The 22,532-nt window shown below is 41.9% G+C and overlaps 2 protein-coding genes across 4 annotated transcripts in view; one reads left to right on the top strand and one right to left on the bottom strand.

Moving 5' to 3' along the window:
- Positions 1-167: 167 nt before the first annotated feature.
- On the bottom strand, positions 168-5,999 carry slc25a16 (solute carrier family 25 member 16). 2 transcript variants are annotated; one of them, XM_005743801.1, is made up of 10 exons: positions 5,937-5,999; positions 4,680-4,827; positions 3,691-3,783; positions 3,468-3,601; positions 3,216-3,279; positions 2,916-3,037; positions 2,718-2,784; positions 2,445-2,607; positions 2,277-2,345; positions 168-603 (listed from the first exon to the last, which is right to left on the bottom strand). In XM_005743801.1, exons 2-10 carry the CDS (start codon positions 4,771-4,773, stop codon positions 447-449), a joined length of 963 nt encoding a protein of 320 aa, XP_005743858.1. In that variant the 5' UTR covers positions 4,774-4,827; positions 5,937-5,999; the 3' UTR covers positions 168-446. The 2 variants fall into 2 exon arrangements, with proteins under 2 accessions (XP_005743858.1, XP_005743857.1); XM_005743800.1 differs by lacking the exon at positions 5,937-5,999 and adding an exon at positions 5,056-5,326.
- The window catches only part of tet1 (tet methylcytosine dioxygenase 1), a 36,925-nt gene continuing 20,344 nt past the window's right edge, over positions 5,952-22,532 (top strand). Inside the window, exons 1-2 of one of the 2 annotated variants that reach the window (XM_005743803.1) lie at positions 5,952-5,975; positions 6,542-8,886. In XM_005743803.1, coding sequence (XP_005743860.1) covers positions 6,709-8,886 — 2,178 coding nt within the window. In that variant the 5' untranslated portion in view covers positions 5,952-5,975; positions 6,542-6,708. Of the gene's footprint in view, positions 5,976-6,002; positions 6,058-6,541; positions 8,887-22,532 lie in introns of those variants that run through there. The other variant, XM_005743802.1, reaches the window with a different exon arrangement.

Here is a 22,532-nt window from a genome sequence, read left to right as displayed (position 1 = left end):
ATATATATATATCTTTACAGAGCTTAGTTGGATCATTTTATGCATCTTAAAATCTCTTCACCAGGTCAGAACATAGAAAACACCACTATAAAAATGCATTTCTCAGATCACTGCATGCTGTGAATGATGCAGCTTTAAAAAGAAATAATGTTAGGGTTACTGTGGAGCAGGTTACACCCATTTATGAGCATGAAGGAAGAAATTAAAATTATGAGTTGTTGAATTACGAAAGCAAAAAGTAAGAAGGAATGAAACAGGACAGACATGGAGTTGCTTTTTCATTTCATATTCAAATCCCTTTTTCAGTGAGGAAAAGGCAGTTCCTGCACTCAGGAGTTTAAGACATAGTGAGCAACCTTCAGATGAAGGAAGCGTTGAAGTCGGCTGGCATTAAGTCTAGGAGCACAAAGGCCTGGGTGCAGCCTGGGAGGTACAAAAAACAGCCACTAGTTCAGGTGGAGGACCTGCTTCATGAACTCATAGGTGGTAAAGGCCACGGCCTGGGAGGGGACACAGCGGATGTAGTTGAGAGAAAGGCCTCGGTACAATCCTTTCTTCACCCCAAACGTATTATACACGTACTTTAGTGTCTTGATCAGTGACCTGTTTAGGTAAAGACAGAATACATAAATAAATACACCTTTTAGAAGAGAAAAGAAAAACAGTATTTTTTTAACTCTTTATCCCTTGAAAACAAACTGAGCGGTTTCCTTCATATTTCAGGTGCTCAGGGTATCCTTGAACTATTCTAACAGTCATCAAACCACGTTTTTATTGATATATACTGAGGTTGTCTTTATGGGGAACAGATTTAAATGATTTAATCTCCAAACTACCTTAAATAATGTTTGTTTTTTTAAATGAAAAATTTGCGATTTTTATTCGTGACCTTTGAGGTTGCATAAATCAGCTGTAATCACACCAAAACTTGTCTTTGGTAGTGACCGATGAACTGTACTTGTGAAAACATCCAAAAGATTTTTTACATAACATTGTAAACAGAACACAAGAAGGGTGAGAAGTGTTTATACTGGCATCTGTGAACTTTACAGCTATGAATGGTATGTAGCTGTAGCTTTATAACTCAGTTACTACTACAGTACTAAAAATGTCGGCCCTTTTTTTCCCTTTTTAATCAATAGTACCATATCTAGACTAAACAAGCACAAAACCTCAGGAATTTTCTCCTTTTTAATCATTAAGTTAACCACACAAAACCAAATGTGAAATCAACCTTTTTAAGCAGTCAATGTACAAACACTACCAAGGAAGTGAAAGACATAAATGGGAGACAAATGTTATTTATTATGGAGCTCTTGTTACAGAATGCATAAAAACTGAGACTATTATAATCAGATGTGCTTTTAAAAGCAAAGACACGAGAATCAAATATTTATTCAGCTTGATGAGCGACTTGTGAAAAAAAAAAAGGTTAACTTCATCAGCGCTGTGTTGTGTGAGGTGTTTTTCTATTATTCCCCTCAGTACGACATTACACCTAAGAACCAATTACCCCTTCATTTCTCTCTGAATGTGTTGCATACACTCACTGGCCACTTTGTCAAGCTCAGCTGTTTAACTGTTTAACGCAAATTTCTAGTAAGCCAATCAGATGGCAGCAAATTAATACATTTAGGTATGCAGACATGGCCGAGACAACCTGCCAAAGTTCAATCTGAGCATCAGAAAAAACATGTTTTAAGTGATTTTGAAAGTGGCATCGTTGTTGGTGCCAGACGGGTTGGTCTGAATCTTTCTGATCTACTGGGACTTACAGTGACTTTACAGTGAATGCTCCCAAAAAAGGGAAAATTATCCAGTGAATGATAGTTTTCTAAAGCTCAGATCTGCTCAAACTGCTTTCTTGAACATGACATGAATGAAACGGCTTCTATAGGCACTTGATCTCAATCCAACTGGGATGCAGTGGAAGATGAGATTTGCATCATCAGTGTGCAGGTGATGAATCTGCAGTAGCTGTGTGATGCCATCATTAAACATGGCATTCTTTGCAGAGTGTTTCCAGCAACTTGGTGAATCTATGCCATGAATAATTAGGGCAGCTCTGAAGGCCTCAAACCCAGGGCAAGCAATAAAGTGACCAGTGAATGTAAAATCATGTCAGACCACATTAAAAAAAACAAACCTTTTTTTTCTTTGTTTGTTTTCTTTCCATTTTAAAATTAAAACATCTTGTCTTTATACTAGGAAAATAAATATTTAACTATTTGTAACATATAAATGAGGTGAATGTAGCGAACAACAGTGATACTTACACACATTTCTCTGAGTCAGGAAGCACAGCGCCTAACTGCATTCTTCTTCTAGCCACATCCAAAGGGTACCTAGTGAGACAGCATACAGCGTGACACATGAACCATCAGTCAATCAGTCTAATCAACAGCAAAGCCCTGCTGGGCATCGCAAATTAACCAGTCACTTACGATGCCGTCTGAGCAATAGCCCCCGCAACCCCTCCACAGAGAAGATTGACATGGGTTTTCAAAATGAGCACATCGGGGTTGTCTGAGGAAGGCCGTCCAAGCAGCTCTGGGAAATGTTTCAAACCCAGGCTTTTCAGGGTCCCGAAGGTGAAGAAAGACAGACCTAGGAGCATACAATGCAACAGAACCCACACTGGTTATATATGTGGGAGGGAAAAATGCATTTTATGTTGTCCTTCACATACTAGCATCAAAAATATTTCCAAAAATCACCTGCATAAGGCGCCATTCCTATAAGTGTTGGAGTAAGTCCCCTGTAGAAGCCCAAGACGCCTCCCTCCTTCACAAAAAAAGAAGCAAATGTAAAAACGGGTATTGCAGGCAAATTGAGCTGATCTTAAATTAAAGGCTACAATCTTGTGTGAAGAGCATTTAGTTTATTAGATGCTTATTTGATCACTAGCAGATCACCTTAAGGTAGATGGTGTGGAAAGCATTAGCAATTCCAGTGTAGCGATGATCTCCCTTCACCTGGAAGGCCAGCCTGGCTCGGATTACATCCAGAGGGTAAGTGCATATCACTGCAGTCATCCCTGAAAACACACAAAGAACACACTGACTCACAGCGGACTCTTGTATGTGAAACATTTAAACATAGTTAGTAATTAAAGAGGAACAAATAGCAATGATGGTTAGCTTAGAGGAAGGCACATTATCTACGTCAGAGGAGTGCAAGACACCCAACTGTCACAGACCAGGTATTATCAGTACCTGCCATAGATCCTGCCATGAGGCGGTGGATGTGTCCAGAGATGCCTATCTGTTTTCTTAGCAGCTGTAAAGGGAATATTGGCAACATCAGCTTGGGTAGAAAATCAATAAAACAATGCAAAGATGAAACGAATGCTGTGATGCCAATACAGCACAAAATACACGGACATTAAAGCACACAGCATGAGGTTTAATCATTTTTATAGCTTTGACCTTTGACAGCAGCACTCCACAATAAAATGCATACTGTACCTTTTTATATTTGTCAAAGGCCATGAACTGGATGGCTCCGTAAGGAAATATCCTGACCATCATAGCCCCATTACCCTTGTACAAGCCAAGGATGCCTTCTTTTTTTGGCACAGCTCTGAGAGTGGAAATTACTCCTGCGAAGAAAGTCCTAAAGTTTCACTCCTATACAGACGTGTGGAAGCAAATACTTGTTAGCTCAATATTATTACTATTGTTATTTTACCCAGATGTTTATAATGGGGGTTCTGGGCTTGAAGAAGAATCTTGACCCTGTCCAGAGGAGCGATGGTAGTCTTGGCACAGCATCCTGCTACACCTAAAAACAAAGCAAATGCCATTCAGAAACAGATGAATGATTGGTATTTTCTTTTTATTTATCTACAACTAACAAGCAAAAGTAATTGCCCTTTTCTTGCACAACAATGTCAAACATTTAACATTTTGTGGCAAGTCAGACACACAGGTAACCTGTCCAAACAAGATCGGCCAATCTGAGCCAACATCGGTGTTACTTGTGAGTTGCACTAAAGCTACAGAGATGAAATATGCAAATAATGATTAATTTAGCAGGAAAGTGCTCGTGTTCTTTAATCAAACAGTGCTGGAGTGCACTTTAATTGGTACTTTTACAAAGCTGTTATACTATGTGATGTTAATGTTTTTCTTATTATTCATATATCAGGTGTAAATTTTGAACTGTGAAGTGAAAATCTAACTTTTAGTTAAAGGAGAAATATAGAGTATTTTCTTGTTGACTAATACACCTGCCAGAGACACACCCTCATTTTAGCTGAAGAGCAGGTCAGATGAGAATGTTTAACTTTCCCCCCCCTACTATTTATGTAGCTTTATTAGTTTATTGGTCTACAAAGTTCATTGTATTTTGTTGGTCACATGCAACACTTTGTACTTTGGTGCTAGCAAAAAGAAACAGGCAGAGGCACTCACATTGATCGTCATCTTATTAGAATTGCCACTTAACCTAAAACCATGCATGTTTTGGACTGTGGGAGGAAGTGGAGACCCATGCAAGCTTCATGCAAATGGGATTCAAACCCAAGACCTTGCTGTGAGATAACAGTGATAACCACCACCACTATTATCAGTAATAACGATGAATGAATCTGGCTTCATTCATAAAAAATAAATTAAGGCAAAGAAACTGTGTGACTGGAGACATCACTGCTTGTAAGCCGATGTGTCAGACTCTACCTCCAGCCACAAAGGAGCGGACCCAGTGGTAGTCCCCCTTGGAAGGGGTGCTGCTCATGGTGGGGCGTGTGGAGACCGCAGCCTCCGATGTCATCGTCCCTGCTCAGTGATCTGCCAAATCCATGACTTTACGGGTTCGGTAAAAACACTGCAAAGGAAAATGAGATTGTGAGCATGTGGGTGTCGTTTTAAGGTATTGCTTAAAATATACAAAATTGGGCCCATAAGCAAAGCCAGCTGTCCTTTTTGAATGGCCAAATGGAGGTTGTGTAAGGTTAGTCACTGAGAAATTGCACCACTGTGAAGGTTAGTAGTCACAAGTAGCAGGGAGCTAAGAGACGACAGCACCCATGGCCGTCTTAAAAACCATACTCACAGTATAATCAGAACTATTAATAAGTCCGAACAAGGAATTAAAGTCAACAAATATTTTGTTCCTTCGCTGAGTCGCCTCCTTCTCTCGTTTCTCTCATTCCTCTAGATACTCCTGGTTTTTACGGAGCCCACACTTCGTCAGTCAGCCGAAAGGCTGAAAGTCACGTTTAAATGCCGCAAATGCAGATCGATATGAGGCTTTGACAAGGGTGAGCACGCTCATGCCCTTCGCCCACAGACTGACGGCTTCAGCAGAAAAACGTCGCGCGATAATGACGGCGAACGACGTCGCAACTATGACGTAAGAGGATGGTTGTGTTTTTTTAATATAGCTTTATGAATTTCTTTGATATCGACGTGAAATTTATATCGCAAAGTAAAACGTCACCGGTGAGACGAAATTTGCCTTAAAATTATTAGAAATATTCTAAAATATTACCCAGCGTCTTTCTTTAATTATTAACGAAGGAAAAAGAAGAAAACTCGCTTAATTAATTAACTAATTAATATTTAGCTAAGTACCCATTAGCGACCACGCCGCATGCTAACACCGTGACTGTAATACTGAAATACAGGCGGCTGGTTGAAGCGAAACGGAGTGTGCTCCACTCCAGGTTTTCCCCCCGCTCCCTTCAAGCAGACGAGAGTTTTTTAGCCAGCGGAGTGACTGTAGCCTGCTTGCGTCTGGTGGAGGGAGTGTGAGCGGGGCTGCCCTGAATGGATAGACATAAGAGGGATTTACATTTTAACGGGTGTCGTGCTCCCAAAGGCTACACGAAGCACGCCGAAAACCAGCCATTCCCCGTCGCTGCGTATTCACGCCGTCGGTGCTCCTTCCCGTATCATGTCCATGTGTCATCGTGTGAAGAGGATTGAACTTACCAGCGCTCTATATTTGCCGAGGAGGGAAACCAATACAAGGTCTCGCTGTCTCGCTGGAGCGGGGTATTATTAGCAGTTCAGACAGTGCAACTGTCTCTCTCGCTCTCGCTCTCTTTCTGTGGTATGTAGAGCATTTCAGCTGTAAACGTGTAAATACAACAACACCGGGGACAGAACAGGTTTTCTTATCACCTCTGTGATTTTACTGACAGCGGTCAAGTGCAAAACAGTAATTGAAAGCGACGCTGAAGGCGCTTTTTTTTCTTCCACGGTAATAACCCCCTCTTCCGTCAGTCAGAAAGACGAAAACAGGATCCGACCTCCGGCCAGAGCCCTGTGCTCTTCAACGTGTCTGCCCTTTAAACTGTTAAGGCACCGTGGAAGCTATAGTTTTTATATATAGCTGGTTTGTTTTTATGATACTCAAAATATTTTATTATATTAACGTCAACCTATCTGACTCGTCTTTGTACACAATGCTTGGAAAAGCTGTCGTTTCCTGTAGTTATTACACTGTTATAGTCATGTGGTGTTTGAGTGCATGAACAGTTTGTCATTATTACACTGAAAACGCACAATTGTGACATTTGTTTTCCCTTTTTTAGGTCATGCACTGCAATAGCAAAATCAGGGTAGCATCGTAGTTTGCATTCAAAATACAGAAGAGGAGGATTTTTTTTTAAGAAAGAAAAATTGTGTGCTAAGCAAAAGATAAACATTCACCTGGCTCCCATGCTGGCTGCCAGAAATCCTCCCTTTCATACCCTCAGCCATGCCTGCTACTACCAGACCCACCAGGATACAGACATCTACTCAGAGGAAGAACACCCAGAAAGCGATCCGCACCAAGAGGCAAACTTGCAGTTCAAATAAAACCAGAGGAAGAGCTGCACAGAGGACCCAGAAAACATCCAGAGAACCCAGAAGTTCAAAAACCAGGGCCCAAGCACAGTCAAGCCAAAGTCCCCATGGAAGAGAGTTTAGTAGACCTGCTGCTCAAGGTCCCAGGAGGTCCCCCAGCAGAGTGAACCATTCCCTAAATGTAACAGGATCTGCAAGGCTTAGACGGGCGAGCAATCCGCCTGACCACTGTGGCAAGTTACAAGACCCCCTGGGGCGAAGGAAGTCCCAGCGGGGTACACAAGTGTCTGTTACTTCCTGCCAGCCTCCTAAACCTTGCAGTAGAGGGAAGTACAGCAGGGGGAGCACTAGGAGAAGATCAGCACCCCAGCACGGAAACAAAAGAAACCAGCGACCGAGTACCAGAATCAACGATTTAACTCCTGATGAAGAAGCAGAGAAACTGGAAAATTGTGATGACGAGGAAGTTGGTCCAAAAACGGAGGTTGAGACTCCTGAAAATGTCAAAGACCAGGGTCTCGGAGTCAAAGGTGCTAAAGAGGACAGCGTTTTTAAAGCTGATTCACCACTGTGTAATAACACACTGGAAGACTGTGTGCAGAACAGCTGTGATGGTCCTATAACCCAGCAAGAGAAAATTACTGACAGCCATAACAGTAAAGGTGATCTGAAGAGTGTCTCTGGAGCCCCAGAGGTTGATGATGCTGATGGACAAATAAAACTCTGCAGTGAAAGGAGTAAAGAAGCACCTCATGAGTCCTCAGAGTCAACCACTACAGGCTCACTGGAGGTGCAGGGCAACTGTGAGGGAAATGACACTTCAGCTATCCTTGGAAAAAAGTTTGATCATCCTGCCAGCGATGGTAAGGAAGATAATGTGTGTACTGCACAGCAAGAGCAAAACAACATCCTGATATTGCAAGATAAAACAACAGGTGAAAGAGTCACACCTGATGATGAGAGAAGAGAGGAGATAAATCATGAGAGGAAAGAGAGAATAGAAGCAACAAAGCCAGTTCAGAGGCAAAAAGAGACAGTGGAAGAGATTGAGGACATCACTTGGAGGTTGGGTAATTGTGAGAATAAAGATGGAGGAAGGAAACAGAAGGAGAATGATGTTTCCATCATTCCTGCGCACCCCCAAACTGGCACTCCAGCCTGTCAAACCCCAGATCCACCTCATTCTAACAAGGGACTGACAGCACAGTCAGAATTACCTGCTTGTGTGCTACCGGTCTCCAACACAGCTACCTCAAATCCCACCAAAGCCCCTTCCACCTCAGAGTCACTTGGCAAAGTTCTGAGTAAGATAGATATTCAACCTGCCACTCATGGTGCTAAACCTCAAATTCCAGGGTGCTCAGTTGTGACTGAAGCAGCCCTGATGGTGCAGGCGGTTGTAGTGAAAAGAAATATGCCAGTTATTATCCGTACAGACTCCCTCAAACCTAGCAATATGAGGGATTCCTGCCACGGGGGACCACACCAGCCACAGAGCCAAGAGGTGCTTCCTAATCAAGGAGAAAGTCTAGCTTGCACACCAGCAGAGTCACAAACCAAAGATAGTGAATTCATTCAAGAGCCACTGGAGCACAAGAGCCAGAAGGCTGTACCTTTGGGGTCCTCAGCACTACTTTCCCAGCTGGCTGCCCCTTCAACCGAGTTAGAACTAAACCTCAGCAAGGTTCAGGTAGCAGTGCCAGAGCAGGATTTGGTGCCAAAGATCTCGACTCCCTCTCTGGACAGCAGCTCCACCTTCTCCTGCAGCTCAGAGAGCACTCGATCCTCTTTTTCTTTCGAGACTGAATCAGAGGCCGGCTACGGAGACCCCAGCTTATCTGTTCAACCCGGATCCTGGGCGCAAGAGGGGGCCTGCTCGCTCGCCTGGGCCGCTTCAAAACTGCTGAGGAAGGAGGGGAAAAAGCGGCGCAGGTGTGGGGAATGCGAACCGTGCCTCAGGAAGATCAACTGCGGCCAGTGCAGCTGCTGCCTCAACCGCAGGACCGGTCACCAAATCTGTAAACTGAGGAAATGCGTGGAACTGAAGAGGAGAAGACCTTCATCTCCACACACTCACTCTGCTGCACAGGTGAGGCCTACTGCCTCTTTTTTACTACATTTGAGAGCAACTCAGACATTGCTCAGCATGTAAGGTACATTTAGAGAATGATTTGAGTTTGAATATACAGCTGATCTGAATCAGCTGAGAAAACTGTGGTTGCTGTTGTCTGAGTGCATTGCTTTTGATCTCTGAGGTTTCCCAGCCGCCAGCTAGCAAATAGTAGTGATCGTGAGTTGACTTAGACCAGACAGTTGAAACAAAAAGTTTCACTTTCCTATTGTGAATTCTCTCTGTGGGTCTCAACAGATGCCACTTGCTGAACTTCACACCGTCTTCCTGTTATTTGTAGGGAAATGCACAGGGTGAAAGGGGAAGTGAGCATATTTGTGTGTGGCCCAGGTATTACTCACGCCATGGGGACCAAAATCTGTCTAGCATGTCACATTTTGGGCGCATGTCCCCATTATGGGGGCCACAAAAAAGTCCAGCGTGCTGAAGGCATGTTTTACGGTTAGGTCAGGGTTAGGGGTTGGTGAATAGTTGTTAAGGCCACTTTGTGAGAACAGAGAAAATACCCTGTGTTGAGAGAGGGGAAGAAGCTGTCACATGACTGGCAGCCGTTCAGCACGTGGTTGGAGGATTGGTCTTTTGTGTGCGAATGCATGTGTGTTTGTATTTGTGTGTGTATGCAATCTATGGCGCAATCCAGACTATAACTATTTTATGGATTGCATGTGATGCCTACAAGTGTTTCTGAAGGGGTAAGTAGTTACAGAGATTTCATGTTTTTTTTTCTCCAAGTTACCAAAGGACATATTTTATGATAAAACAGTGAATCGAATAAGGATACCTTGAAATTATGTAATGTATTTATATATATAATAATAATATTATAATAATAAACTTTAATAAAGAGCAAAAACAGGGTTTATGAATTGCTTTTGACAGAAAGATGAAAGCCAGATACTTAATTATATATCAATGAAAAGACTAAAAACAGGCAATGTGGGTAATAAACAGAGTAATGGAATCACATGAAAGCAAATACAAAATGTTCTTTAATAAGTGGAGGAGGTCACATCTGATGGCAAAAACTCAGACTTGAGGACAGGAGCATGTAAGGTTGCAAACTGGCTCCATACCTGATCTATACCTGCTTTGAACGTGACCATTAAAACCTAAAATTAGTTCTAACATGTACAAAAGTCAATCGAGAGAATACACGACTGCAACTGTGTGCAATGAACGTGTCATCTTGTTGCATTTGAAATGGTGGATTTAGAAATGGAAGCCCCTGTGTAAACCACTCGCAATCAGTTGCTGTCTTCAAACCAACTTTGCCGTGTTAAGAGGATGATAGAACGCAAGACTGCTTTCAGTTTGTATGTGAATGGGGTCAAGTTGGCATTTAAATGCAATCTGTTTGTGGTAATACAGAGATTAACTGTAATAAATTGGTAAAAATTTTAAATCTGTTCCTGTCTGCATACACAGAAAAGGACACTAAACAGAAATTCAAATTCACTGCATTCAGGGTCGAACTAGAACCTCATAGATTTGAAACAGAAATTCTGAAATACCTGCACAAATAATTGCTCAGGACATTGATTTAATTGCAAAATGACAACCTTGCTTTTATATAGGAAAATAACCAGAATACAACCAGTCGACAACCAGTTCAGTCCACACGAGTTACACTCACTGGCCTTGTCACGAGGGTTCACCACAGCGGGTAGCGCCGCATGTTTGATTTGGCAGTTTTTCGCCCCATGGCCTTCCTGACATAACCCCAAAGGGGACACATTGATGCAGACTGATTGATTGCAATGTGTCGTCAGTCTGTCTGCATTTATGAATTAGAATAGTTGTTTGCAGAGCTTCGCTAATCTGCCTGAGACTGATTGCAATCAGTTCAAATCCAACCACAAAAAGGACAGGGTGCCATCCACCTTAGAACTTGTGCAATTGCCTTGCAACCCAAGCTGTCGCCCATAGCATGTTGCGCACTCAACCTTTTTTGTTACCAGTTAATTGCTGCAACTAGTTACAGTGGTCACTGAATGCCAAATGATTCAACTATTATCGTGCAAACACCAGCTGTCCTATTTTTACTCCAGTGTCACTAAGCAATGAGCTGAAGTTCTGTGACAGTTCGCTGACTTAATGATTCATTTTCCCTGGCCCAAGGAGCACTGTGGATCATATTTCTTTGTAATAATAGCATTAAAATGATGTATTTGCTTCTGACTGAAGAAGGAGTTATGAGCCAAGGGTTAGTTATTCAGAAATATTATTGATAACAGTAATAGTACAGTGAGATACAGTGAGACAACAGAAAGTTAACTAGTACCATGGTGCATATTTTTTGGCCAGCGTTACTTTGCAGATTCACCAAGACCTCCGCCCACTTTATTATTTCAGTTTCTCACATATACAGTATACTCTGTTGTGAAGTTTTACCTTTCTCAACCACTTTTCTAGTCAAACTGTTGTAGTGAGGAGTGAGTGAACAACTGTGTGTGAGGGTCCATGTGTGTGCAAGCGTGCATGCATGTCCTAGCAGAACCCTTAGAGCGGTAGCATTGACAGAAACAGATTAGGGCTGATTATATAACACCTGCATTCTTAGTAGTAGAGACTTCTATTTCCAGTATGAGAGTGGGTGAGGAAGGAAAGATCAGGCCAGGGAGAGATTTGCAGCCATGCTATTGGGATTACCCTGAATTGTAGGTCAGTGTGTGTGTGTGTGTGTGTGTGTGTGTGTGGGTGGAGGGTGTGCTGAGTTGCTGAGCGACTCAGTGACACACTTACAGCATATCTGGTGGTGACTCTTGATGTTGTGCATGTTTTTATGAGGGCTTGCATGTACAATGTCATTGCTGGATGACAGTGTACAGAGTGACGTAGAACTGCTGACCCACCCTTATTCAAACAACAGAGCCCAGTTGTTTTGCTCTTAACTGACATCACATTGGCCTGCTGCCTCCCATACAGCAGTGCTTGTGTTTGTGGCTTGAAAACAGGTTTTTAAATTGAAAATGACTACTGTCATGGAGCCTGCACCAAGCGTTGCAAGCGAAGCGTTGGGTGAATGCTGTCATCCTGGTGAAATGTAGGTGAAGTCCTGAACTTCATCCTATGCCTTATTCTAAATGCTGAACTGGTTGAGCAAGTTTATCGCTTGTCTTCTGTTATAACTGCTATTTGTGTGCTTTATATGTGCTTTAGTGTGAGTAATGCATTGACACACTCACTGGCCAGTCTTGCTAATCAAGCTCACACACCCTTCCAGCAAACGTTTCTAACTCTGAGTGTGTGGAAAAGAAGGTGCAGAGGCCAAAGAGGAGTTCATGTAGGGGCATGCGGATTCTGTGCGTGGTTGTATTACATGGAGCTGCCTGTCTAGGGTTTGGTTGAGTTTTACTCTTCAGGTTGTTTTTTCCTTGCAAATTTTGCCCCACCCTCTAAGAAATTTCAGAGGGTGGGGCAAAAACCAAATAAAAATAATCAGGATTGTCTTAAAATTGTTTTCTGAATGTTTTTTTTAAATTGAGTCTTCATTTGCATAATTCACATTCTTGTTTATCAAATGGTCAAAAGTGACAAAAAAAATAGGTCAAATAAGGTAAAAGAGACTCATTGCCTTCACTGCTCAGTTGTGTTTACTGTCCTGTTACCCCCAAAGGCCCATTGTGAGCCAGGAAAAACTCTGCTCTGCCACAAAACAGAAAAATATGCCAAAACTGCTTAAACCCCCCCCCCCCCCCCAAAACAAAACATTTTGAGAACACATAGTGAAAAGTAGAAGAAAAATAAATAATGTTTGAAAAAAGTACATCTGTGAGCTTCCATGGTTCGTGCAAGAAGGAGAAGTGGTCAGTAAGAGCGAAGCTTTCCAGTTGAATTTGTCTGCTTTGGCTCAGGTTTGAGGGTCCCCTCGTGGCTTTGTCTCGTACTGGGTTGTGAGGACACCTGGTCCTAAACACAAATCCACATGTCAGCACGTAGTTGCCAGAAATAAAATAGTGGAGTTAATGAGAAAAGACCTTCTTTATTTGTAGAGCATATATTTGACTGAAACAGTCCTAACATGTTTCAAGCCAGCTATGCTGACTCAGTGTTTATCCACTGGAGAAGCTAGCTGTCAGGGATAAAGTTATTAACGTTTATATGTCAGTACCATTAAATGAAATTAAAAACACTGCGACTCACAGCCTTTTCCACCATTTTAAAGATATCCCTCACAGGTAGTTGTGCTCTCTCTTAATTTGACAGGAAAAACCTTCAATATCCGCCAAAATCAAAAGATTAAGAATTTTCAAGAATTTTCATCTGATTTAACTGTTTAATATCAGCATGTATCTTGCTCTCATTTGACCACTGTTCACATAATTACACTGCAACCTATTTGTACTTTTACATTGCCCCAAGTTGTCTCATAAAATATATGAGATCAAATGAGTTCAATTTAAATAACAAAAAACAGAAAGCACAGCTTTATTTTGTTCATACATACTGTAAGTTATCACGTGTGACTATTGGTGTCTTTGTCTGTAACTGTGTTTATCAAGTCCATGCACCTGGTGAGGCACACTTTAGGTAAGTCTGGGGTAACCTATAATGGCAGCTTTCAGTTCAGGACAATAGAGCTGCAGCTGGGCACTACATTGTGCAAATAGTAACTAGCTTGCTTACATCCAGCTTGGCCCAGCTTCAAATGCAAACTCATTTATCTCCTGCACCTTTCCTACTCCTCCTTTGTGCACACTTTGTCAGAAGAGTAACACGTGTCATTAAAGACTTGGCAGTCCAGGCAGCAGCGTCCAGCAGCGATGGCTGCAGATATTCAAAGCTGTGTGCAGCAACGCCCTCACTGTTCCCAAATTTAACTAGCACGACACAAAGTAAGAGCGATTCTCCCATTATGTCTGAAGCCAGCATCCCCCTCTTTTCACAGACAACAGTGGAGATGCTCAGCACTTATGGTTGCCATGGTGACCTCTTTGTCTGTCTGCTGACCTTTAACCTGCCACGATTGTGTGATGGCATTCTAAGGGTCACGATGAGGATTAGTGGAGATAACCACAAGCACCACTGAGTGTCAGACTTTTAGTTCAGTAACCTACATTCAGGTGATTAGGTTAAACTACACAGGTTAGTAAGTTAGATCTACATCTAGACTTGCGTTTCAGAGCTTTTTATTTTAAGAGTTTCAAACTATGCATACAAATTTATGTCAAATTCCCCCACTTTCTAATCCAGCTTTATTAGTATTTGCAAACCAGCCTGGGTGAAAAGCAGAAAGGGGAAAGAAAATTGTATCTAAACTTTTTGGAGTCACAGCTAGAATAAAAGATGGACATAGCAACCGTGTCATAGTAGGATCCCGCCCTGCATTGTGAAGTCTCGTATTGAAGTCTTAAGTTGGCATTTTTGCCATTGCCATCTTGTTTTTCCTTTTCTTTTTTTCCCCAAATTTGATTTGACCACGGTGCACAGTCTAGCAATCCTGCTTTATCATCTGTTTTATGCTCAGTGAGATCATAATAACACATTTCTGAATTACTAAAACAATAACGCCTATTGTCTCCACCAATTTATAGTATCAGAGACTGTAACAGTTTTCGCCTAGTTAGACACAGTTGGCAGATCTCATTTTAACCTTGTTGCAAAACTCTAAACACATTCTCACTCCCTCAGACACTTCTTGCACAGTGATGTGCACTTGTGATGACTAACAATAACCACAGGAGGCAGACATCTCAGCGTCTCAAAATTGCTTATACCAGCAAAAGCCAGTTCCGGGTTCATAGTAAGCTGGGACATGAATGGGAAAGCCGACGAGGAAGGGAACTGGGCACTTTCTCATGTATAGTATAGCATAAGGCGCAAGTGTCGCCAGATATGCAATACATGCAATGATGTGACAAAGAAAGATTGTCATAGGACTCGAGGTAGACTTGTGAAAACTAACTACACCCTATGATTCTTAATTCTTCAAGTATTTGTTTTCTGTGTGACTTTATAAGTCTCTCACATTGTTGTGGAGGAATTCTCACCCAGTCTTCTTTGAAAGGTTGCTTCATTTCATTGATTTAGGCATTTGTTTATGCACAGTTCTCTTAATGTTCTGCCACAGCATTTCAGTCACATTGCGGTCTAAACTTTGACTGGACCATTGCAGCACCTTGATTTTTTTTCCCCAGCCATTCTGTTGTGAATTTGCTTCTATGTTTGCAAAACCAAACAAGCCATACTTCTTCAGTTGTTGTTTGTTTGTTTGTTTGTTTGTTTTTTTAAATTGTGCTGTCATGAACTTCAATGTTTAACATGCTAACTAAGGCATGTAGAGTCTGAGATGTAGCACTTGGGTTTAATGCAGTATTTCTGACTGGCACACCTTGTCCTTGGATGTTTGTGCTGCACATGATTGGAGGAAGTCAAAGTGAATCTCCATCTAAGCAGAGCTTCTATTGCCATCATGAGCTTGAATCATTGCTTAAATCCACTGATGTTTCTGTGTATGACTTTTCTAAATATAAGGGAAGATGAGGAGAGTCACAGGAGGGACTCAGACGCAGACTGAAATCACAAAGATTAGTTTGTTTATTTTACTCTCCACGTGCGATATATACAAGTGAGGGAAGGGGGGTCCGAGGTCACCAAGGTTCATGAAGGGATCAGGAAAACACAGGTAGACTTCTTCACACAGTTAGCTTTCTCCTCTCAGGGAATCCTCTCCACGTTTACGCCGCACTGACTCACCACACTCACAAAAGGGTCATGGCAACAGATCCTCAGGTGGGGCATGCAGAATCTAGCATACGGACAGGAGAATCCATGTCAGGAAAAAACTCGAAGGGAACTCAAAAAAGGCTGTAGAACTGAAGTAACACTGACGAGGGTTACACAATAATCCAGCGACGAGGTATCCTCAGCTGCTGCCTTAAGTAGCGAACTTGAGTGAGGGATGAATCGCAGATGATTGTTTGCAGGTGCGAGGACCAGAGGCGGGAGCCTGCAATGAACTCCGCCCAGGTAGTGCGTAGAACGCGAGAGGGAAATGAGAGAGGAAAAGAAAACAGATGGAAGACCAGCCGGTCAGGCACGGGGACCATGACATAGTCAACTTTGGTTTTACTTTTTTCAGATTAGAAAGATGAGAGTTAAATATCCTTAAAGCTGTTTTTCCAGTACCTTTATTGGAGCGTGTAATGATTGCTCAGTAGTGTTAATATTTTAAGATGTGTTGTTTTCTTAAAAGTCTGATGTGACATATTGTGACTTCAGCTGGAAAACTGTTTTAGAAAAAGATGTAAGGTTTAAAGAAGTAAGTCTTAGCGTTGTGAGAAACTGACGTAAAATGTGGCATCAGTAAGTTGTTGGGGTTTTTTTGCACAGTTTGAAGGAGTCGCCCCCTGCTGGCTATAATGCTTGGCCAGTAGTTGAAGTTGACAGGAAGTCACTTGTGCTTATCCCTGATTGTTGATATTAACAAAAAACAACAACAACAGAAAAAGTCAAATGACTCAAAATTAATGTGAACTGCTTTTCAAAACCACAACAGTTTTTTTCCATGTGACTCTGTATTTTGGTTGTCAATGAGAGAGAAATAAACACTTTTTGTAAAATAAATGAATACAGGTTCCTCCACATGCACACGTGGGCACTCTGGCAGTGAGCTGAAGGACAGCTTTCTTTTTCCCCTTCATTACGTAAACGTGTGGGACAGAAGGGGGCTGAGGTAGGGAGGAAGATTCGTGAAATGTCAGAAACACTGTCAGTGATTAAATACAGCCAACTCATTATGACAGAGCAGGGTGAATTGCGCTTTAGCGTACTCTCTCTACTCTGACTTCTCTTCCCTGGCAGAGACATGCATTTTATTACATGAGCTCCCCTGTGATCAAAGCTGCTGTGTATTTTCTGTTAAACTGGTCCAAGTCAATTAAATTTATAACTACCTTGTGAGGTAGTTATCATTAATAGCTGCAGAGCTTTGGTAGCGACCCAAAATAGGCTCAGCGAACCAGGAGAAATGTCTGTTTTATTTTATTTGTGGTTTGATTATTTGGCCAGAGTCTCCTATGCATCTGGGCTGATGCAAGGACCAGATGGTGCCAGCTTTGGGGTTATACAGTATGGCTGCTCCTAAAGTACTCGACTTGAGTCATCAGACACCAAGTCGTGTTTGATTGTATGGTATGGGGAAAAACAAAGGTCCACAGTAACGACACTCAGTCACTCAGTCTGTAACTGTGCTTATTTGATAGTTTAGAGTAATTACACATGCCGCAAATGTGGAATTTTGAAAGGATAAAAGACATTCCCAAGAACATCACATAAAAACTTTTAGGCTCAAACATCATTTGAAACAAATGTTTGCTACTTTGTATAACCACTTGCTATACCCCAAGTATAGTCTCCTTGCTAGTTGTTGCAATATGTTACGAATCATTACAAATCATTAGGAAGTCTTACTACGGTTTTGTATTTCCTGCAGTGAGAGAGCAAAGTGCTCTCAGACTGCTGGCTTACTTGGTTCTTAGGGTATTTAAAAGTAGAATGGGAGGCAGATCCTTCAGCTTTCAGCCCCCTCTCCTCTGGAACCAGCTCCCAGTTTGGATTCAGGAGAGAGACACCCTCTCCAGCTTTAAGATTGGATTCAAAACTTTACTTTTTGATAAAGGTGGGGCTGGATCAGGGGAGCCTGAACCACCCCTTAGTTGTGCTGCAACTCACGTATCAGATATGATACATTTGGCATTATGTGGTTAGATGATCAGTTCATACGTTGCAACATGAAAATATAAAAAAAAAAAAAATGGAAACAAGGTTAAATATCAACGGTCCATATTAGCCACTCAGGACTAATACACTGTATTTAGTTTTTTCACACTGAGTGCTCACATGCAATGCAAAGCAGTGGATTCTCGATGAGAGACTGAGCATTATGTGTTTTGCGTGAGACACACTTAATGGGAACCAATTAGGGCTGCTACAAACGATTATTTTGATAGTCGACTAGTCACCAATTATTTTTGCGATTAATCAGATCGTGCATCCATTGGACGTAAAACGTACAGCTTATTGCATCAGCATGCATCTGCTCTTATATAACTATCATTAGCTTACAACTTTAAGTGTTTAAGGTATGTGCTAACTAAAAATAAAGACAAGATGATAGTTTATTCAATTTTAAATGAAATTTGCAGATTGTTTCGGTGAAGTTTAATAAACTCAGCCGTCTGCTCCTTGCTATCTAAAATATAACAGGACACCGGAGTATATTCTCGAGCATCTCACACTTCTGATAATCAGTTGTTTGCTTGACGTTTATTCAGCTTTGTAAAAACTATAACTTTAATCTCAGCCAAACCGATATACTCAGGAACTAATAAAATACTGAAAAAAGCCAAACAATAACAGTTTTAAGTTATCCAAGTGACTTATATATGTTTAACCTGAGTAGCGAGAGATGGCGGTGGGTTTGAAAGCGATTTGCCGGGAGTCCGGTGTTCTCACGGGCTCTAGTGAGCCTTGCACTCCAGCTAGCTATCGAGCTAGTGGGTAACAGACGTCTTCTGTTGTGTCTTGATAAACTGAGCAGATATTTGAAGTTTACACAGCTACATTCTCGCCTGAAAATATGTTAAACGTTTATTTTGTGACCCAGAAAGAATAATAAGAGTAATATTAAAACTAACTAGCAGCCACACTATGAATTCTGGGATAGGTTGGGCCACGAAGTATACACCCGACACATCCTTCAAATCTGGGGAAATGAAGGGCGCGTTTGTCGGACGCATTTGTCGGAGTCTTCGAATTTGGACAGCATTCGTCGTGTCGCTGTAACGTAATCTGCCTAGAAATGCGGGCACAGGAGGATGCGGTTCTTGAATTTGGACACAGATACGATACCGGACACAGCTTCTTCTTCAGGGGTTTAACGGCAGCTGGCATCCTTGTACGTGCAGTGCTGCCATCTTCTGTTTCAGTCCGTTATTACACTCTTAAATCCTACTACTTATTCCTGCGTCTTTTGGGATCTTACAAAGCTTCAAACGACGCATCGACTATTAAATCAGTTGTCGACGTTTTTAATAATCGACGTAAGCGTGACTAGTTGACTAATCGTGGCAGCCCTAGAACCAATAGCCCCAGAACTCAAACCATTTACTAATGCCTGATTTACATAATTAGGCAGAAATTAACTGCCATGTCTACACCACTCTTACTGATCACTCAAAGTACTTTATAATAACAGCCACATGTAACCACACGTTTATACAGTGCTTTATCTATACACTACAAGCACTTTAGGCACCTCATAGACACCCATGAGGTACATAAATTTAGAATCACCAATTAACCTAATGTGCATGTTTTTAATCTGTGTGAGGAAGGAACTCATTGGAAATCCTGGCAGGAGCAGGGAGAACATGCAAAGCCCAGCTGGGATTTGAGCCAGGAACCTTCTTGCTGTGAGGCGACTGTGCCCCCGAACCACAGAAATCTCCAGCGGTTACATATAACAGGAGATGGTGAATTATTGACAGGGGATGCTGATACTTCAGTGCACATTCAGCTGTTGTTTGCAGTTAAAACACATTGCAGTTTGATTTGTTTTGTACAATATGCATAATTTGATGCCAGTAATGCTTCACTGCTTAGCCCTCTTAGGTCCTTTGAATCTGTGAGTTTGTGGCGTGTCCTGACTGTTGTGAGAACCTAAGTCCCTGGACAAGCTTTGAAGTCGTGCCACTTGGTTTCTCTGGGTGAAAAGAAATGCTGACTTTGCCCCCCCCCCCTGTTGAAAGCAATGCCAATCAAATCCTACCAAGGGCACACAATGGCCTCCTGGAGAAACCAGAGCTCATTCATGCATTAATTTAACCTGCCTAATTTGGAATATCACTAATACACCTGAAGAGGATAAAAGCTCATCTGCTTGCTCCCTCCTGTCATTGGTTCTGAAGGACCTCTTCCAAATGGCATCTACCAAGGGTAATCATTATAATGAATTCATGGCTTTGTCTGTTCTTTTGTCTGTTTTCCCTTTGTTCATTCATTATCCTCTCATCTCTCTCTGTTGCCACGCAATAATGTAATTCTTTTAATGCACCAATGGAATTTGTGTGTGCCTCTCTATAAACACGTATGCATGTGTAAGTGTGTGTGTGTGCACCATTGTGTGTACACACAATCATATGGCAACCATGCCTACTCAGCATGTCGCACTAGCAACAACTTAAGTAAGGCTTTTCCTGTGTCATTGTTAGAGGATCTGAGGCCCTCATGCTGCTGTGCCTGCCTAGTGTTTGTGTTTGCATTTGTATCACTGTGTACATAAAACAAAGGACCTGCTTGCCTTTCCCTTCTAACCCTTCCCAGGGCGAAAATTATTTACAGATTTATACATACCAGCTTCTAAAACCTGAAAAACAGACGTGTAGGACTTAATATATGATTGTGTGTTTGTGCAAATCTTTGTCCTATATCTACTGACCAAACTCAGAAGGTCCAGGAACAGGTTAAATCCATGAAAGAAGCTGCAAGGCTGCAGGGGACACTTTAGTTGCTGAATAGAGATTTGAAGATTTGCCCTCCTTCCTTGGATGAGCGAAAGGGGTGAAAGAGGGAATGACCCCGTGTCCCCTCATGCTGACCAACCACTGCTAGCTTGTAAATTGAGTCCATGTGGGTTTATGGGTGTGATGTCGAATAGTGCACATTTCCTTCCAGGATTGAGATTGTAGATGTTACATAACTCGGCATGTGTGTGAAATGAACTTTGAATGAGAATTCATTGTGTCCTTAAAATAGCCTCACCCATGGGCTCTTAACTGTCCACAAAGGAAGCGTGACAGCTGTAAACATGCATTTCTGTTTGTGTGCGTTTGAAGGAGAGAGCACGCAGAAGAGAGCGCGGAAAGTCGCTGTGCAGGCATTTAGTTACAGTGTTTAGCTTGCAGATGTGCTTTTGGAAAAGGGATCAGAATGATATGTGAGTAGCCTCAGGGGTCTTCTGATTATGAGCCATACTGCGCCTCCTCTCAGGTAATGCAGACTTTATAGTTTCAGGGTTTTCTCCAAGGAAAATATTCCATATGGCCTTGGATCCAAATGCTAAAGTGGGTGTTTGCATAAAGGTTACTGCTGTTCATTCTGAGTATCCTAATGTTTGACATGTGTTAGTCTTTTGAGCTTTGACCTACACAAAGAGGTGTTTAACTGATTGTTTGACAGGTTGTGTATATGTGGGCTGGATGTGAAGCAAAGGGGCAAGTTGAAGCGTAGAGTCATGTTTTCCCATTTCCCATAATTGTTACCTCTCACTTCAGCATATCCAACACCACCTCTGGGATGGTAAAGCTGTCTTTTTTTGTTGTTGTTTTTCTCTTTTTTTGTCCCTGACACAATGAAGATGATCAGTAGAAAGTCAAAACTTTAGTAAAGAAGCCAAAAAGAGAAGAAACTCCCTCATACTTTTGCCCTTCATCAATGGTCTGTAACTTTTCCATGCAATTGAGAGACAAGTTTACATTATCGTCTGCTGTAATGGTAGTAATGACAAGTGTTGGCAGCAATGCTTGGCACTGCTCCATCACTGGGCTGGACTCCAGTGGGTCAGTCTCCACATGTATCAGAGACAGTTTACGACTGCGGTGCCGAATGACTTTCTTTACGTCGCTTGCTGTGCATGTGTACTGTAGCTTGGGGTGATTAATGTCCAGGCTTCTTTTTCCTAATGAGAGCTGGGCAGCTCGTTAAAGAGGAAAAAAAACACACGGGACACTTAAAGAGCTGAAAATTAAGGGCGTGGTGGAATATCGTTAGAAGTTGTCGAGCTTTTTGTCGAGTGGAGTGGCAGCTGGAGGAGGAGGAGTGGTCTAAAAGCCTGAGACGCTTAAAGGAGATGAACTTTCTGGTTGCATTTTTTGACCTGTATTTTTTTTATAGGAATCTGCACATTTTTTTCTAAATTGCATCACATTGTCTTGTGTATTGAAACCAGAAGGCTTGCATAATCAGATAAGAGCATTTTTATGTCTGCTACACCCAGAGGGAACACTGGGGAATGTAGGACAGCTGTGTTACATTGCTTTTACCTGCTAAAGGGGCCTTAGCAACACATGCCAAGTGATAGTAACATGATAACGGTTGGCAGCTATGTCTTGTACACAAACAAGCGTAGGAGACGTAGTTTGTGTTTGGTGTAACCTGTTTAGCAGTGTGGCTTGTTGATGTTGTTGCAGCGTTAAACCTGTTGGACTACTGGTCACATTCAGAGGAGAGCTCAACCACAACCATCTCAATGAATAACACCAAGGAGCCATTAACATTTATTTTAAAGATTTTTTTATTTGGGACGTGAATTTTTCTCAATGATAATCACCCAGGTAAGACTTCCCTCAGTCATAACTCTTTATGCACTTTGCTTTTGGTTTTTTCTTTTGCACCTCTTTAATCAACCTTAAATGAAGACACGGTTCAGATGTTATGCTTTGGTTCTTTTATAGTAAAACACTAACATGCATATGTTCAGGTTTAAGGTGGGTCAGTGAATAACTGATTAAAAACAAAGCTTTCAAGAGCAGTGCACTCACTTTGCTGTGTCCTTTCAGTCTTATGTTAAAGATTGAAAGACTGCCGCATGTCCGCGCTGGTTG

The sequence above is a fragment of the Pundamilia nyererei genome, unplaced genomic scaffold, assembly GCF_000239375.1.
Source record: "Pundamilia nyererei isolate P.nyererei 1_Seehausen unplaced genomic scaffold, PunNye1.0 scaffold00136, whole genome shotgun sequence".
NCBI classification, from domain to species: domain Eukaryota; kingdom Metazoa; phylum Chordata; class Actinopteri; order Cichliformes; family Cichlidae; genus Pundamilia; species Pundamilia nyererei.
The sequence above is the reverse complement of the archived record's forward strand: the minus strand, read 5'-3'. Positions and strand labels throughout refer to the sequence as shown.

Coding starts and splice junctions, on each gene's coding strand:
- slc25a16 (XM_005743801.1), bottom strand. CDS start 4,773: ATGACATCGGAGGCTGCGGTCTCCACACGCCCCACCATGAGCAGCACC. Junction 3,784..4,679: donor CCGCTCCTTTGTGGCTGGAG/GTAGAGTCTGAC, acceptor CTTTGTTTTTAG/GTGTAGCAGGATGCTGTGCC. Junction 2,785..2,915: donor TCCACACCATCTACCTTAAG/GTGATCTGCTAG, acceptor TTTTTTGTGAAG/GAGGGAGGCGTCTTGGGCTT.